Source organism: Chenopodium album, chromosome 7 (assembly GCF_948465745.1).
Source record: "Chenopodium album chromosome 7, dcCheAlbu1.1, whole genome shotgun sequence".
NCBI classification, from domain to species: Eukaryota; Viridiplantae; Streptophyta; class Magnoliopsida; order Caryophyllales; family Amaranthaceae; genus Chenopodium; species Chenopodium album.
The window spans coordinates 66,646,845-66,664,242 of NC_137840.1; the positions used below are offsets into that span (position 1 = coordinate 66,646,845).

The 17,398-nt window shown below is 32.2% G+C and overlaps 1 protein-coding gene across 1 annotated transcript in view; it reads right to left on the reverse strand.

The window, feature by feature from the left end:
* Positions 1-1,354: 1,354 nt before the first annotated feature.
* The window catches only part of LOC145639225 (heat shock 70 kDa protein 18-like), a 33,342-nt gene continuing 17,298 nt past the window's right edge, over positions 1,355-17,398 (reverse strand). Inside the window, exons 4-5 of the mRNA XM_081690401.1 lie at positions 6,788-7,001; positions 1,355-3,169 (exon numbers count right to left, since the gene is read on the reverse strand). Coding sequence (XP_081546527.1) covers positions 1,521-3,169; positions 6,788-7,001 — 1,863 coding nt within the window. The 3' untranslated portion in view covers positions 1,355-1,520. The remainder of the gene's footprint in view (positions 3,170-6,787; positions 7,002-17,398) is intronic.

Here is a 17,398-nt window from a genome sequence, read left to right on the forward strand (position 1 = left end):
GTTATTATCGAAGGCTTCCAAAAAGCCTTTGTATCCCGGGTGCAAAAAATTCTCCAAACTATCGGCCGTGCTAACACTTTTCAACATCTGTATTTAACCACTATTAAGTTGTCTGAACCAAATTTACCCCTAAATTAAATAAAAATTATCTCTAAATTCAACAACTAAAAGTAATTTTATTAGTTTCATAAAGCTTATTCCACTATCAATATATATTAAAATTATATTCGATTAAAATTACCCAAAAATAGTTTATTGTTACCTCAAATGAAGTAAAATTACCTTAATATAGTTCGATGTATAACAATATACTTATAAAACGGTGTACGCAAAAAGTTTTTGTTATATTTGTCACCTAATTAAATTTGTTATAGTTCATAATGCAAAATTTGATACTCTAGGGCTTGTTTGGTATAATTTTTGGTTTTTAGTTTCCTGTTTTTTTTAAAACTAAAAACTAAAAACAGGAAACAAGAAAAAGGTGTTTCCCCTTTTTTGTTGTCAGTTTTCAAAATTATTATGATTTTAAATTTTAATAATTTTAAATAATTTTTTATTCATTATGTGACATATATCATATATTTTTATACAAGAAAAAACCAAAAAACAGAAAACCACAACAATGCCAAACGAACCCCTATTCAATCATTTTTCCTATTCCCACTTTGATTTTTGTCTTATGAAATCCAATTGGAATAGTATAAAAATACATGTAAAGTTCTCAAACCAATATGAATATATGATGATTATTATACGACCAAGTAAAGCTGGAATTGGCCTAGTAGTAAGGTTTGTCACCTCAAAATCAATATGTTGTGGGATCAAGCTCCACTAAAGGCAATTTGGTGTGAGGATTACCCCCCCCCCCCTCCCCCTCCTAAATTGGCTAGTCTGCTAATTCGAGTTGGGTTGACGTGTGAGATGTTCTGGTTTAGTAGGGTCTTTCTCTTTATTGGCTTACCACCTTTATTCTTACCTTTTTAAAAAAAAATGATTATTAGGTAACACCACTTGATAATCTATATGACAACCTCATTACTTAATTAGTAGTTGTCTACTTGTCTTATATGTTACTCCCTCTGTCCCTAATTGTTTGCTCCACTTTCCTTTTTAGGGTGTCCCCAAAAAATTGCCCCATACCATTTTTGGCATGTTTTCCTACTTGCACTCTCTCTATCTCTCTCCTCGTTGATATTTGTGTCAACCCATGCGCACTATTTTTTGCACAAAGCCTTAATAAAGTGGATTTATGGTTTGGGGCAAACAATTGGGGACGGAGGGAGTAACTGATTATTGAAGAATTTGTGAAACGCTAAACAAAAGATATAAAATACACGCAAATTGAACTAGTGCATCATGAAACATACAGCTAATCAATCAAGAAATAAAACACACACATCTGAAACTAAAAAAAAAAAAAAAACAGATTGAAATTTAAGGTACACTGGCTTATTTAATTTGGTGGTACAACGATCTAATATCTTAAACATCCTTGGCATCAATACTCCATCAAGACTTCATTACAGCATAGCAGTAAAAGGATCCACAGTGTGCTTCAACACTTTCAGCCTGACCTCAAATTCGCGAGCATTACAGAGAGTTGAATTCAGATCTAGGCTGTCTAGCCATTGTATGGTGTTGTCAATGGCAGTTTTAGCTTTCACCAACTTCTTTTTGTTCTTGTTGAATTTTCTAAGAGTTTCTTGGTTTTGCTCAGCATATTCTTGCAATGCAAGCTTGGATTTCATAGCTTTTTTGTACTCCATATCCTCTGCCTTGCACTTCTCAGCTTCCTTGATCATTTGCTCAATCTCAGCACTTGATAGCCTACTCCTTACATCCGTGATGATGATTTGGTTTTTTTTGTCACTGGCTTCATGATACGCTGTCACTGTCAAAATCCCGTTACTATCGATTTCAAAACTAACTTTGAGCTTATGTTCACCTTTAGGCGCTGGAGGAATCCCACACAGTTCAAATTTGCCTAAGAAATTGTTTTCCTTAGCAATTTCTTTCTCACCTTCGTATATTGAAAATGTCACAGATTCTTGGTTGTCTTCAGCTGTTACGAGTTTATCATTAAACTTCTTCACAGGGATGGTAGTATTTTTTGGGATAACAACCCTCATTTCCTCAGTATAAAGCTGGATTCCAAGCGACAAAGGAATAACATCTACAAGCGCGAAATCCTTAATGTTACCTGTATCACTCAACTTTGCGGCTTGAATTGCAGCACCATATGCAATTGCTTCATCTGGGTTGATACTTTTGCAAAGATCTTTCCCATTAAAGAAGTCTTTTAACAATTCTTGAATCTTGACGATTCTAGATGATCCGCCAACAAGGACTACGTCATCAACATCATCCTTTTTCATGTTGGCATCCTTTAAACACTCGTTAACAAGATCGATACATTTCTTAAACAAATCCTGGTTTAAATATTCGAATCTGGCACGAGTGATTTTTTCAGAGAAATCAATACGGTCAAAAAGACATTCTAAATAAATATCAGTCTCAATTGCTGCTGAGAGAGTCCTTTTTGCTACCTCACAAGCATTTCTCAACCTCTTAACAGCTCTAGGGGTATTACTTATGTCCTTGTTGTTCTTCACCTTAATTTCGGCCACAAAATACTGAACCATCCGATTGTTAAAATCCTCACCACCGAGGTGGGGGTCACCACTTACTGCTTTCACTTCAAATGAGCGTTTGCCAATTTTAACCAAAGATACATCACAAGTACCTCCACCAAGATCAAAAACCAATACATTCTTCGCAACCTTATTTGTACCTGTGACCATCTGATTGTCAAGACCATAGGCAATTGCTGCAGCTGTTGGTTCATTGATAATGCGAATGACATCAAGCCCTGCAATGGTGCCAGCATCTTTAGTTGCCTGACGTTGGGAATCATTGAAGTAGGCAGGGACTGTGACAACAGCTTTTTTCACTTCTGAGCCAAGGTAGGCTTCTGCAGTTTCTTTCATCTTAGAGAGGATCATTGAGGATATCTGTTCCGCGGAGAATTGCTTCTGTTGATTCCTGTAAGTGACCGCGATCATAGGTTTGTTGTTGTGTACGGGAGATTCAATAACCTTAAATGGCCAGAAATTTTTGTCACTTTCTATGGATTTGTCATCAAATCTCCTCCCAATTAACCTCTTTGCATCTGTGATCATTTAACATGAATAGCCGGACAATACAAGTAGATAATTAAATAAGAAATCAAAAGAAGGTGGTAAATAATGATCAAAGGAATAATAATAATATATAAGCATTTCACATTATTATAGGAGTATAAACTTGTATGACCATAATAACACATCATGACATCAAATAAATAGAAATCCATTTATCTTCCAACTATTCATTTGTTTTTCTTATTTAATACTGGTACTCTACTTAGTATATATTCGTAGTATTCCCTTTTTACTCTTTTCATTTTTTAATACTTCTTCCGTTTTTTTAATATTGCACCACTTTCCTTTTAAGAAAGTTTCACATTTATTGTACCATATCCATTTTAGGAAAGGAAATTTATGTGTTCACACTATAAATACCTAATACACCCTTGCTTTTCAACCCTTACTTTTATTTTGTGCATACAATCACATGGGCAACTTGGTATTTCTACCTTTTTCTCTCATCCTTTTTTCCACACCAAAAAATTTGTGTCAAACCCTTATGGTGTAATAATAAAAGAACGGAGGAAGTATTTCATTACTCCAAGGGCGGAGTTTTAGGAGAAATTGGAGAAAATAATAAAATATGGAGGTAGTGGGATTGGTGGAAGAATAAAAAATCATTAAAAACAAAAGGAGTTGAGAGAATTGGAGGAGAGAGGATATGAAATTATAAAATATGATCTATGTTGGGTTCACTGGGTAAGAGACTTGAATTAAATATTATAAAAGTTTTCCAAATAAGGAATTGAGTAAATGTTTAAAAATGGCCGAAAAAATAAAGTAGACCAAGTATTTAAAAACGGAAGGAGTAACATGTACAGGTATTTTTTTTCCCTTAAAAATGTCGTGTTTATTTATATTTTTATTTCATACACACTCTCTTACCTTTACATCTCGTTTCTTTTTACCTTTTTCAATTCTCACTAATAGATTACAAAACATATTCATGGGCCTCAACGATCAAGGAATATGTTTTATACTCTAACACTCCCCCTCACATGAAAGGTCATTTGGACTTGAAATGTGGATGCAATACAGTCCTCACCCATACCTAGCGCAAATTAATTCCACTTTAAAGGAGGGGTGGATGATATTCGAACCCGTAATCTCTATGATACCATCATAGCCATCTAAAGATCTAGACGAAAATAGCCGCAAAACCTCACATGATCATTAATAATTAGAATACATTTTCCATAGAATCTCAATCTCAATCTTCTCCTCCCTTTTACATGAGTTTATACTAGGGGTGAGCGTAGCAGGGTACCCTGTAAAAATATTAGAATCCGGAACCGGAACCTGTTGCAACAGGTTCCTAAAAATAGGAACCGGAACCGGAACCTGAACCTGAACCTGTTGCAACAGGTTCCTAAGAATTGAGAACCGGAACCAGAACCTGCAGGTTCCGGTTCCTAAACAGGGTACCCTGTCTGTCAAAGTAAGTTTAATAGTTACTTGATAAATTGTGACAAATTTATTTTTTTTTAAATAGATGATCACAATAAAAGCTTACAACTTTAGTATAGTACTTCAAATATAACAAACCAACACTAATTGTCTAGAATTTTTAATACCATATAGGTTCCGGTTTCATGTACCCTATAGGGAACCTGTACTAACAAGGTACCCTACAGGTTCTAGATCCAAAATTTTATTACCCGGAACCGGAACCTGTTGCAACAGGTTCCTAATTTTATTACCCGGAACCGGAACCTGATCAACAGGTTTGGGACATGCGGTTCCGAACAAGTTCCGGTTCCATATCAGGGTACCCTGAATTTTTGCTCACCCCTAGTTTATACTACTCTATATGATTCTTTCTAAATATACTTATAATTTTACTAGAGGTGATCAACATTGGCCCGGTCTGCTAGCCCGGCCCGATCCGGCTTGAAAATAGGGCGGGTTTGGGCAAGCATAAAAACGCATTTTTAGTTAAAAAGCTCGAACCCGGCCTGAAAAAGCCCGTTTTAGCCCGACAAGCCCGGTACTTTTTACGGGTTTGAGCACGAGAAATTGTGTTAAGGCCCCAGTCCGGCCCGATTTTTATTACCTCTAAATTTTACACTTTTCAGTTTCCATGCATGTTTATTGCAACACTTATACAAACACTTTCATTTGGTTTTGCATATTTAAAAGAAAATTTTGGTTTTAATAATCCCAACTTTTAATCATTTTGATCATTTTTAAATAATCCCAACCACTTTCGTAATTTCCTTCATTTAATTATTTCTAAACTTTTAATCAATTTTGATCGGTTTTTTTTTTTTTTTAATCCCAACTTTTATTTAAAACTAAATAATCCCAACCACTTTCATAACTTCCTTTTAATTATTTGTAAACTTTCGATCAATTTTAATTTTTTTTTTTTTTTAATAATTCTAACTTTTAATCATTTTTAAATAATCCCAACCACTTTCATAACTTACTTCTTTTAATCATGGGTAATATTATATGTAGCCCTAAAAGCTATATATAAGCATTAAATATACTCTTGGAAATTGTATAAATAGAAATTCATGACAAAAACACGCGTAAATCAGTTCTATTAGTGTTTATATTTCGATGATTTCTTAACTTTTTATGATTTTCAAGTGTAAATTTAATGCTTATATGTAGCCCTAAGAGCTATGTATAACATTTTCCTTTAATCATTTCTAACCTTTTAATCAATTTTAATCGATTTTCTTTAAATAATCCCAATTTTTAATCATTTCTAAATGATAAAGTATAAAGCATATTCCTGTTGAGCTGGTCCTCTAACACTAAATGATTCCAACCACTTTCATAACTCCCCTCCTTGAAATCGGCCACCTACTCCCCCGTCACGATCGTGAATCGGCCACCTTAACTTCCCACCCTTCACTGGCCCATCCACCTCCTATCCTCCCTTGAAATTTTTAAAACCCCAACCATGAAACCCTTCCCCCCAACCCCCAAATTGGGGCGGGTTTTGTAATACCCATTACAAAATCATTTAGTATATACAAGTAATTATTTTGATTTTTGTTTAAATTCTTAATCTTGTATTGCAAAATTATTAACCTAGTACGTATTACAATAATAATAATTGTAGGTTGTATGACTTTTGTTTTTGAGATGATAATAATAATAATAATAATAATAATAATAATAATAATAATAATAATAATAATAATAATAATAATAATAATTAACTAGAAAGAAACTTATAGATTAGACTAAGAAAGTGCTTAAACTTATAGCGGGACAAGTATGGGGCGCGTTGCAGGGCTATTGGCTATGGTTTTCTTCCTTTCTCCTTTTCTTCGTTGGGGGAATTAGAGAAGGATGCTATTGCGTTGCTGAAGCGGGTTCAGGCGTTCGCTAAGACTCAGGATATTGGTGCTCGTGCAGCTGCTCACATCTTCAGCAGGATCGGGTTCGCTATAGCTAGAGGGGTGGGGGCCCAGATTGTATCTCGGCTCCCTACCAATTTCTTGTAAATTGTTTGACTCTGTACGTTTTGTTTTTTTATAATAATAATAATAATAATAATAATAATAATAATAATAATAATAATAATAATAATAATAATAATTAACTAGAAAGAAACTTATAGATTAGACTAAGAAAGTGCTTACCAAAAATGGTGTTGGTAGGATCTTGTATAGCCTGGTTAGCAGCAGCCTCCCCAACAAGGACTTGGTTTTTAGTGAAGGCAACACAAGACGGTGTCGTTCTATTCCCCTGATCATTAGTTATGATCTCAACACGACCATGCTTCCATATTCCCACACAAGAGTATGTAGTTCCGAGATCGATTCCTATTGCCGGACATTTTTCTTTTCCTTTCCCCTCCATTTTCTTATTTCAGATCACCTTTTTTTTTTTTTTTTTTTTTTTTTTATTGGTCTTAAGCTCTTGATTATTACAAGCAATAACAAATGCAAGTGAAATACAAATAGCTAATTAAAGAGATACAAGTTGAAAAAGTTTTGTATTGGAAAATGCTATTTATATTGCTTAAGCCTATAGTAATATGGAGTACTTCGTATAATATAACTCTGACATCCGACAACTGCGGATCTAATAAAATTATTTAACAAGGTTAAAATACATTTCATAAATTTTAATGGGTCAAGTTGGTAATTCTATGGGTAAAAACTCAATTTTATAACAAAAATAATTTATTTTATAGGAAAATAATTTTTTTTTTTTTGTTGTTCAAGTAGGTCACCTGACCCCACTTGCTTGTACATACATCCGCCACTGACGACCGACTAACATAGCAGGACCACAAGAAACTCAGAAGAAGCAAAATAACTATGAAAAAATATTCCCTTCACCCCCATCGTATTGTCACTTTTGCCATTTGGGTGCCCCTAAATGTTTGTCATATTTCACATTTTCATAATTATTAAGATACATAAGAAGACCCTTATATTCTCATTTTTTTTGTTCTTATTAAGTCCTCTCTCTGTTTTACCCTAACATTTGCCATAAAAATTGTGTCAACTTTTGACTAATTTAATGTTTTATACTCTTGAATCTATCGACTTATCTTTCCCATGTACTTTAATTATCTTTTTTATTGGAAATTTTACTTTCTCATGTAATTTCATTACTTCACATTCTCACCTTAATTCCCATAATTTTTCTTTAAAAGTGACAAACTGAAGGGACAGAGGGAATATAAAAACAAATTTCACCATATCGATCTTACCTTGATTCCGGTCAAGTTTTCGGCTATAAGGCTCTTAGACCATCTCCAATGGTGAGACTTTAGTTTGAGTATTGAAATACAAAATGAGTTTTTTTAACCTCCAATGGTGATACCATATCCATTTCTCAATTTAGCAACTCTTGTGAGATCTAATTTCTTAACGGTGAGACTCTCTAAGGTATACAAATGTCACTTTCAATTTATGCTCCACCAAATCCATTTATTTTTTAATATCAAATATTGTAAGATTAAAAAACAAAAATAAAAAGGTAAACGGTAAAGCTTAAATAAATTACTAAATATATTAGAATATTGACAAGGGCCCACATTTTTTGTCAAATGAGACTCAAAGTTGAGTATCTAAACTTAGCAACTTTCTTTTAGAGTTGCTAAGTTTGATACCAACTTATTGGTATACATTGTAAAAAATATTCTTTCTCTCTCTTAAAAATACTTACTTGAGTCTCACTCTCACCATTAGAGATGGCTTTATAAAGGTTATGTTGACTATTCAAAGGCTTATATCCTCATTTGGTATTCAATGAAAATATTCCCCTTGGTTTATACTTGTATACTTTAGTGGTATTCTTCCTCTGTTTTTAAATACTTACTCCATTTTTTCATGAACGAAATTTTAGAAAAAATTGAAAAAACTAATAAAATACGAAGGTAGTGGGATAGGTAAAAGAATAAAAGTAGTTGAGAGAATGTAAGGAGAAAGAATATAAAATTAATAAAATATGATTTATGTTGGTTCCATTAGTTGAAGGAAATGAATTGTTGAGAGAAATGAGTTAAATATTATAAAAATGTTCCAAAATTAGGAAATGGAACAAATATTTAAAAATAATCGAAAATAAAAAGTGGAACAAGTATTTAAAAACGAAAGGAGTTATACAACTCCATAATGCATAAAAAAAAATAAAAAAAAATAAAACTCCTTATTTTAATTTAATTAAAGAAGACGACCATGAAACGAAGACGACCATGACGACCCCATAAGACTAATTAAAGTAGTACGGAGTAAAATACAGTCGTTGGCTCACTTTGTTATTAAATGTTGTTGACAGATAAGAAACAGTAAGAAAATAATAGGCAGAAAGTGGATAACAACGCCAATAGGATTATAGGAACATGGGAGAATCTAATTAGAAAAAAAAGCCGGTTTGTCTATTAAGATAGAAGTCGACAACTCGACAGACACCTTAATTGACCTTTTAAATTGAAGCAAATCCATATCCATACACGTACGATTATTGTATGTATTCCCTACATACAACACCATTAGAAATTTGACACATCACCAAAAAAAGGAAGAAAACTAGAAGTCAAATATAAATTGAATTCAAATGGAATTTGGACCCATAATTCTAGCCAATAAAAACATGACAAATTAAGGTTGTATGTAGGGACTATATACAACGATTGTATGTGTAGCCTTTACTTCCATATCCGCGTTAATTTTATCATTGTTTTTCGTATGTTTTCGTAATTTAGAAATTCAAAATGTTATTTCTATTTCTGTTTTTATTTTTGGATAATATATCAAGTCTATTATACCCTCATCTTTTTAACTTTATTCATTATATTTCTTAATTTACCCTTGAATCTTGCACATGTTTTGTGCCTTTTTCCACTTTCTCTCTCTAACTTTTGTTTATATTGTACTTTTCACTTTTATTAATGTAGTTCATCAACTTTCTTAACTGCCGTAAAAAAAATACAAATAAGAACTATATAATTATTAGCATGAACATAGCCAGAACATTGTCAAAGTACAAAAAGTATGAAAGAGAGAGTCAGTGAATACGTGTTTTCAAAAATACTCGTAGAATTAAAACAAATTTGTAAATAACTTTCGAAAAAAAAAATTAAATAAAATACTCCTTCCGTTTCTTATTTCTTGCAATATTTGTTATTTTGGGGTAGTTCACATTTCTTGCAACAAGTTTTTTATTTTCTTTTTTTAATAAGTTTTTTAAGGCAAAATTGTCATTTTGCCCTCTTTTTTTTTTTTTTTTTTATTAAAGGGTAGATTTACTCAAACCTAAAATTAACTACTCTACTAATTTTGCATCAACGATTAATCCTTCTCGTAAAAAATCATCAAACCCTAACTTTCCCCTCTGTATTTATTTATTCATCACATTGTCATCTTCTCAACTACTGCATTCATTGTCATCTCTCCACCTACCTACATTACATCCATGGCTACTCCTCTATCTCATCTTCCTTTAAAATTGAATCTCCACCTTTGTCCCTCATTTGGAACCCTAATTCTTCTTCAGTTCGCTCATTTCTCATACCCTCCCATTCTACTTCTCTTTTCGTTTTCGAAATTTCCAAATCTTCGCTAAATTCATCACCAAAATGAGTTCCTCTAAGTCAGACAACTCATCCCTCTTTTGCTATGAGAATCTGCCTAAAGAAGAACCTATTGATGTTCTTCCTCATAATCCTAATATATAAACTATTTCTCATTCCAATTTGGACAATGGCAGATCTAAGAATTTTATCTTATAGGTTCAAAGTTTCAAACTCGGGATAATTTAATATATATTAAGATATATAATAAAATCAAATACCTTTGCCGAAATCCCTACTACAACAAATAATTTGGGATTGTAATTTATGCAATTATCAAAAAAATTATGTAAATTACTAAGGTAATTTAGAACGTATTACTTCTAATTGAATTTGTGAATTAAAGAAACAAGAAGAAAATGTTGGACAAAGAAATTGAACCCTTGACCATAGAGAATACTTATGAGCTAATGCGTATGGTGCACCATGTGCATGGTGTACCCGGAAAGAACATTAGGTATATTTAAAAGAACATGGGTGAGAAAAAAAATTATACACATTTATGAAGAACGCGAAAATAATATTTTTTTTGAGTTTGATTATTATTTTTTGAGTTTGAAATATATGTTCTTTACATTATAAAATATGTTCTTTAATATATGTATATAAAAAAAAATGTTAAATTCAACCATTTGTGTAACCGTGAAAAAGAACATGTTCTTTAATGTATTATCATATTCTTTTGTAAAGACTTTATAGACCCGATCATGCTTAGCCCGGCTCGTAGACCTGTCTCGACCCGATTTTGGGCAGATTTTTTTGGCCCAATTTTTTTTTTTTGGACAGGTTTGGGAATGTGTTTTTATGCCTTTTTAGTCGAATTTTTTGACTCGGCTCGAAAATGGCCCATAAAGCTTGCACGACCTGGCCATATTGGGTGAGTTTGGGCACAAAATTCTGGCTCGAGTCTTGGCATGGCCTAAAAAATGGGCTAATTTTTTTTATCTCAACCCGACTCGAACTCGGCTCGGCCCGCCCAATGATCACATATGAGGCTTTATGTTTTTTTATAACGTCATGTTCTTTATCAATTATAAACATGTTCTTTTGTCAAACATAGAGTAACCATGAAAAAAAATATGTCCTTTTTGTAAAGACTTTATATTCTTTGTTTTGTCATGTTCTTTGTCAAACACAAACATGTTCTTTTATCAAATACAAATATATTCTTTTTCAAACACTAGTATGTTTTTATTTTCACCTATATTCTTTAAAATATGCCTAATATTTTTTCCGGACATACACATAATACACCCGGGTGCACTATACTATTTTCACTTTGTAGGCCCTTAAACCATTGATTATTTGATTACCTTGATTCCAGTCAAATTTCTAGCTGCGAGGCTTTTATGTCGGTTTTTTGTTTGATTATTCAAGTCTTCACTTCACGTTTGGTTTTCAATACATCTATTCCCCATGATTTATATACTTAAGTGGTATAAGTGTATAACCTTATAAGTTACTTCCTCCGTTTTTTTTTACTTGACCCGCTTTGACTTTTACACTATTCACCAACCCACCTTTGATCGTCTTTTGTGAATTATAGGTAAAGAAAAACATATTCATGTAGGATCTTGTTAGAATCGTTTAAATAAGTACTATCACAATATATAAATTTTATATTTTTTTACTTATAGAGTATTAAAGTTATTGATGGTTAAACTTGTGCATCGACAAACATGATAAAAGAAACAAGTCAAGTAAAAAAGAACAGAGGAAGTATAACAACTACATGCATGGTACGCAAAAAATAATATTATAGTTCTAATTACCTTTATTGACGTAAAATTAGCCTACTGCCCTCGTATTTGTTTTGAAAACAAATACTCTCTTCGTTTTTAAATACTTGATCAATTTCACTTCTCTTTTTCGACCGTTTTTAAATACTTGTTTCATTTCCTTATTTAGAAAACTCTTATAATATTTAATTCATTTCTCTCACCTAGTGGACCCAACATAAATCATATTTTATTAATTTCATATTCTCTCTCCTTCAATTCTCTCAACAACTTTTGTTTTACACAATTTTTTATTCTTCTCCAACCCCACTATCTCTATATTTTATTACTTTTTCCAATTTCTCCTAAAACTCTGTACAAGGAGAAATGGAGCAAGTATATAAAAATAGAAGGAGTAGGGTCTATGCAATATGCACTTGAGTCCAGTCTACATTTATAAAGATATATGCAGCACATGGATATGATCATATGAACAACTTCTTGAAAATTACTACCGCGTATTAATGTCATTTTGAAAATTATTACAACAAAGTAAAAAAACTTGTGAATTACTATCGTAAAAAATTTAGAAAATTTGATTTTATTACTACCAGACTCCACTTTAAACCATTTATGACGTCATTTTCCCCTTAATCCACGTTTAACCCTTTGTTCACCATTTAAACAAACAAAAAAAAATAAAAATCACCCCTAATCCATGGTTACCTTATCTAATTAACTTAACCAAACTCCCATTTTCTTTCTTTCTCTCTTATCGATCTTCCTCCTTCACCATTGCTAAAAACCCTCCAAGCTTCTTACTCCGAATCCACACTAATTCTTCATGTCCCCTCCAATTGCTCCAAATAAACATATAATTAGTTTGATTCTCTTAAAGTAATTTTTTTTTTAATGTTTTCAAATTCTAGGGTTTTCAAATATTAGGGATTTTTCATTAAGGGTTTATGGATGGATTACGATTTTGGTTGATTAACATAGGGCTTTTGTATTTTTCTTTAAATTGAGCTATCAATTAAGCATAATTTGTGATTTTGTTTGATAATTTTAATTAAATGTTACATTATGACAATACCTCTAAGGGGGCGTTTAGTTCGCAAACTGGTATGGGGTTGGAATCAGGAATGAAACCATAGTGGTATGGGTTTGGAATTTGATTCTTAATACCATATGTTTGGTATGCTTAATGCAATTTTTTTCTCTTATTTAATTTGATACCTAAAAGTATGGGAATGAGCCAAACCTACCTCCCCCCCCCCCCCCACCAAAGGTTTCTAAACCCCATACCTTGAGGGTTTGAGGTATGGGTTTGAAACTCTTAAAATCATAAAACAAACATAAGGTATGAGTTTAAACCATTCTAAACCCATACCTTATACCTTAATTATGTGAACCAAACGCCCCCTAATTAGCATAATATGTGATTTGATTTGGTATTTTTAATCAATGGTCCATCTTGTTTCCTTCATTGCTCAAAAACCTGGTCAATTTAGCTTTGTCAAAGATTCGTTGCATATTAGAGCACAAGGTCAATCATTTTTGTAGGTTGTTTTTTAATGGAGTTTCAAGGTCAAAGGGTCAAATTTATGAAGTAGGAGAGAAATTTGGGTTGAGTTAAGTTGGGGTAACCATGGGTTAGGGGTAATTTATTTATTTATTTTTTTTTTTTAAGGTCTTGTAAATGGTTAATCAAGGGTTAAAGGTTAAATATGATGCCATAAATGGTTTAAAGTGCTAGCTTGTAGTAAAATCAAAATTTTTAAAATTTTTACGGTAATAATTCAGAAGTTTTTTAATTGGTGGTAATAATTTTCAAAATGACATAAATATATTACGCGGTAGTAATTGACAAATTTTCCTAAAAACAATGCTTAGCCAGTTCTTTTACCAGCACTCTATACTATGGTCCCATTAACGTAACTTCATCCGAAAAAAGTCATTAACTTTAAAACAACGACCATAAAAGTAAACGAAGACCTCATAAGACTAAAGTATGTAGTACACTAGTACGGAGTAAAATGCAGTTGTTGGCTCACACTGTTATTATATGTTATTGACAGATAAGAAACAATCAAATACATGCAAAGTAGGTAGAAAAGTAGACACTTATGATGAGTGCGACTCAGGTCTGTTTATTAAAAAGTAGATAATAATAACAAATTCTACTTACTACGTAATTAGAATCATGGGAGCATCTAATTAAGATAAGGGTAATGCTATACATAGCCCTTAGGGCTATAGTTAAGCATTAAATTTACTCTTGAAAATGTATAAAGTTAGGAATTCATGACAAAAACACGCGCAAATCGGTGTAATTAGTGTGTTTTTGTCATGAATTTCTAAATTTTTAACAATATTCTAGAGTAAATTAAATACTTAAATTAGGAATGTATGACAAAATCACGCATCGTTCGGTGTAATTAATGTTAATTTTACTCTAAAATTTCCACTTTTAATTTTCTTATCTAACGCCCGGAGGCGCTCATTAGCTTTTGCCCTTTAAAATTAAGTAAATATATAGGACTATAGCCATGACATATACTAAGGAGTAGTAGCTTCAATGATATACATAGTATATAAAAATCAATTAAAGCTGTTGTTAAAATTTTTAAATCAACACTTTTTTTTTATTGTTAGTTAATATACACTAGATTTTAGATGGATTTGTAGTGTATTATTGCATGATCTACTAGTTCCAAGATAAGTTTCATTTTCAGCCTATCTGGAACAAAAATATAGTGGGAGGTGGGGCCGTGGGGTGGGGATGAGATTTTTATTTAGAATCATTTCATTATTTTTGGATTGTTTGGTTGGATTGTCATAAAAAAAAAATGAGAATTATAACAAATAAACAAATAGAAGTTTGAAGAGTTTTTTTTATTTTTTTATTTTTTTAGAGAGCCACGAGAGCGGGGTGAGAATCGATCCCAAGATCTTTTGTAACCGGAAGGGAAGCTCTAACCACTTGAACTAACCCTCACTCTCTTGAAGAGTTGTTTGATTAACCTGATCAAAGAATATAGACAAAGATTCCAAGGTCGTAATTATAAAGCCTTTCAAATAGTTACGAAAATGAAATAATAATTCAACTACTTATTTTTATTTTGATTTTTGATATTATTTATCAAATGATAAGAGAATTACCTCTAGAATTATTCCTTTTTTTTTTAAGAACTTTGATTTATTTCTAATATATGTCATAATAATCTTTGTGGTGGAATAATGAAGAGGCGATAAGTAGTAAATAAGCAAAAAGGGAATGCTATCAAGCTTTGGAAAATCTAGGAACAACAAAACCTTTGTAGTGTATAAGGAGGATAAGAGTAAGGCAAGAAAGTTGTTCGTCAAGGGAAAGAAAAGACTTATAATTTTATAAAGAGGTTTATCATGAAAAGCTTAACTCTAAGGGCAGAGAAAAGATAACTTATAAGATGGCAAAAAGAAGACAAGGCGAGAAAGGATATTGGCAGTTTGGCACGTTCAATTGTGTCAAAGATAAGAACCAAATTGTTTTGGTACAAGATGACGGCATCAAGGACTGATGAAAGGCGTACTTTGATGAATTTTTTAAAGGAAGTCAAGGAGTTTTATGTGACATTAGACCTGAAAATCCTGACCAGATCCGTGACTTGAAAGTTGACCTGAAACCATTGACCCGGAAATGACTCGAATTCGAGCCAACCCAATTCGAAATGGAGTTGACCCGATGCCCGAAATGACCCAACCCAAAATTGACTTGAGATCTGAACTTGGCCCGACCATAAGTGACCCGAAATCCTAACTAACCCGAGCCGATTGAAACCCGAATCGACCTGACCTGAAATTACCCGACTCAAAGTGACCCAAATTTTAAAGTGAATAGGGTTAAATACTGAATTACTTATTTTCGGCTTTCTTTCTTTCCTAAGTAATAGGTATTAGGTAGTCATGACCGTTTCATTTTCTTAACGAATTTACTTTATTTTTTCAACTATTTTTTAAAGTGAATTTTTTTGGGTGACCCGACCTAAACTTGACCTGACCCGAACAAACCCAACCTGAATTTACCCGACCCAAATTGACTCGACCCGAAATTGATCTGCCTCGAAAGTGACTGGAAAATTAGTCTTAAAAATTGATTTGACCTGAATTGACTCAAATTGAACTGACCCGACCTAAACTTAACCCGAAATGATGACCCGAAACCTAAATGGACCCGACCCGACCCAGACCCGACCCGAATATTTGCTGACCCAAACCCGACCCAAAAGACTCGTTTTCCAGGGAGTAAAGCATTCAACTACTCCCTAAACTTAGCCAAATGTTGCACTTTACTCACTAAACTCTTAAAAGTTGCAATTTACTCATTACTCAGGTGGCTAGAGGTCATTTTTCAGGTAGTAACCTGATATAGCAGGTTAACTCCCTAAACTTTGCCTAAACTACTATACTAATAGGTAAACTCCCTAAACTTTGATATTTTTTAAAAATATTTTTTTAATTTAACAATCTAATCATACATTTGTAAGCTAATGGGAACTAACTAAATTTTTGACTTGGAAAAAACGAAAATTCTACTATGGTCCCTTTTATTTGGATCACCACTATTCTTAATTATCATTGGTTGATTTTTTATTTATTTTTTTACCTTGGTCAAACCTTAAATTTGGTATTTTCCTTTTTTAATTCATTTTTTATTTTACAAAATATTTTACAAAATTTAGAAAAATCATTTTATTATATTTTCGAAATTTATTTATTAAAATCAGATTTTAATTAAATAAAAAAATAAGATCAAATAAAAAAAATGATTAAATTAAAAAAAATTCAAAATCAAAAAATTTCATCATGTTCTTCATAGTTCATCAATGTTCTTCAACTTTTTTCATCCATGGAGAGATTAAACATGAACACATGATCTATGTCCATTATCATTCACTCGCGCATCGAAAGCGATTTACAATATGGCTCGATCTAAAAAGAAAATCCGAAATTTTAATTTACAAAAAAATTGGGATCGTTGCGATTTTGGGCAGCGATTGAAATCCCTAAATAATAGGTTTGGATTGTACAATATCAGTCAAAGTTTGCCAAAACGATGACTTTATGTAATCGAAATCATAATTTTTAAGTTTTACGGTAATCGGGGTTTATCATGATTATCTGAAAAAAAAAACCGCATCATTCTTTGGTCGAAACCTTGTTTGATCCAAAAAAAACGCGGAAAACGAATTTAAAATCTTGTTTGTGTAAATGTTTAACCCAAAAAAGGATAGGACATTACATGTTTTTAAAATTGTAATTATTAACAACATATGACATTAGGTTGTTTTGGACATTACCAATTACTGATTTATAATTCACTAACATTTTGTTATGTTCTTTATTGGTACGGAGTAGTAAATATGAATGTGGTCTTCACTGGACAACCACGATATCATGTTAACCAG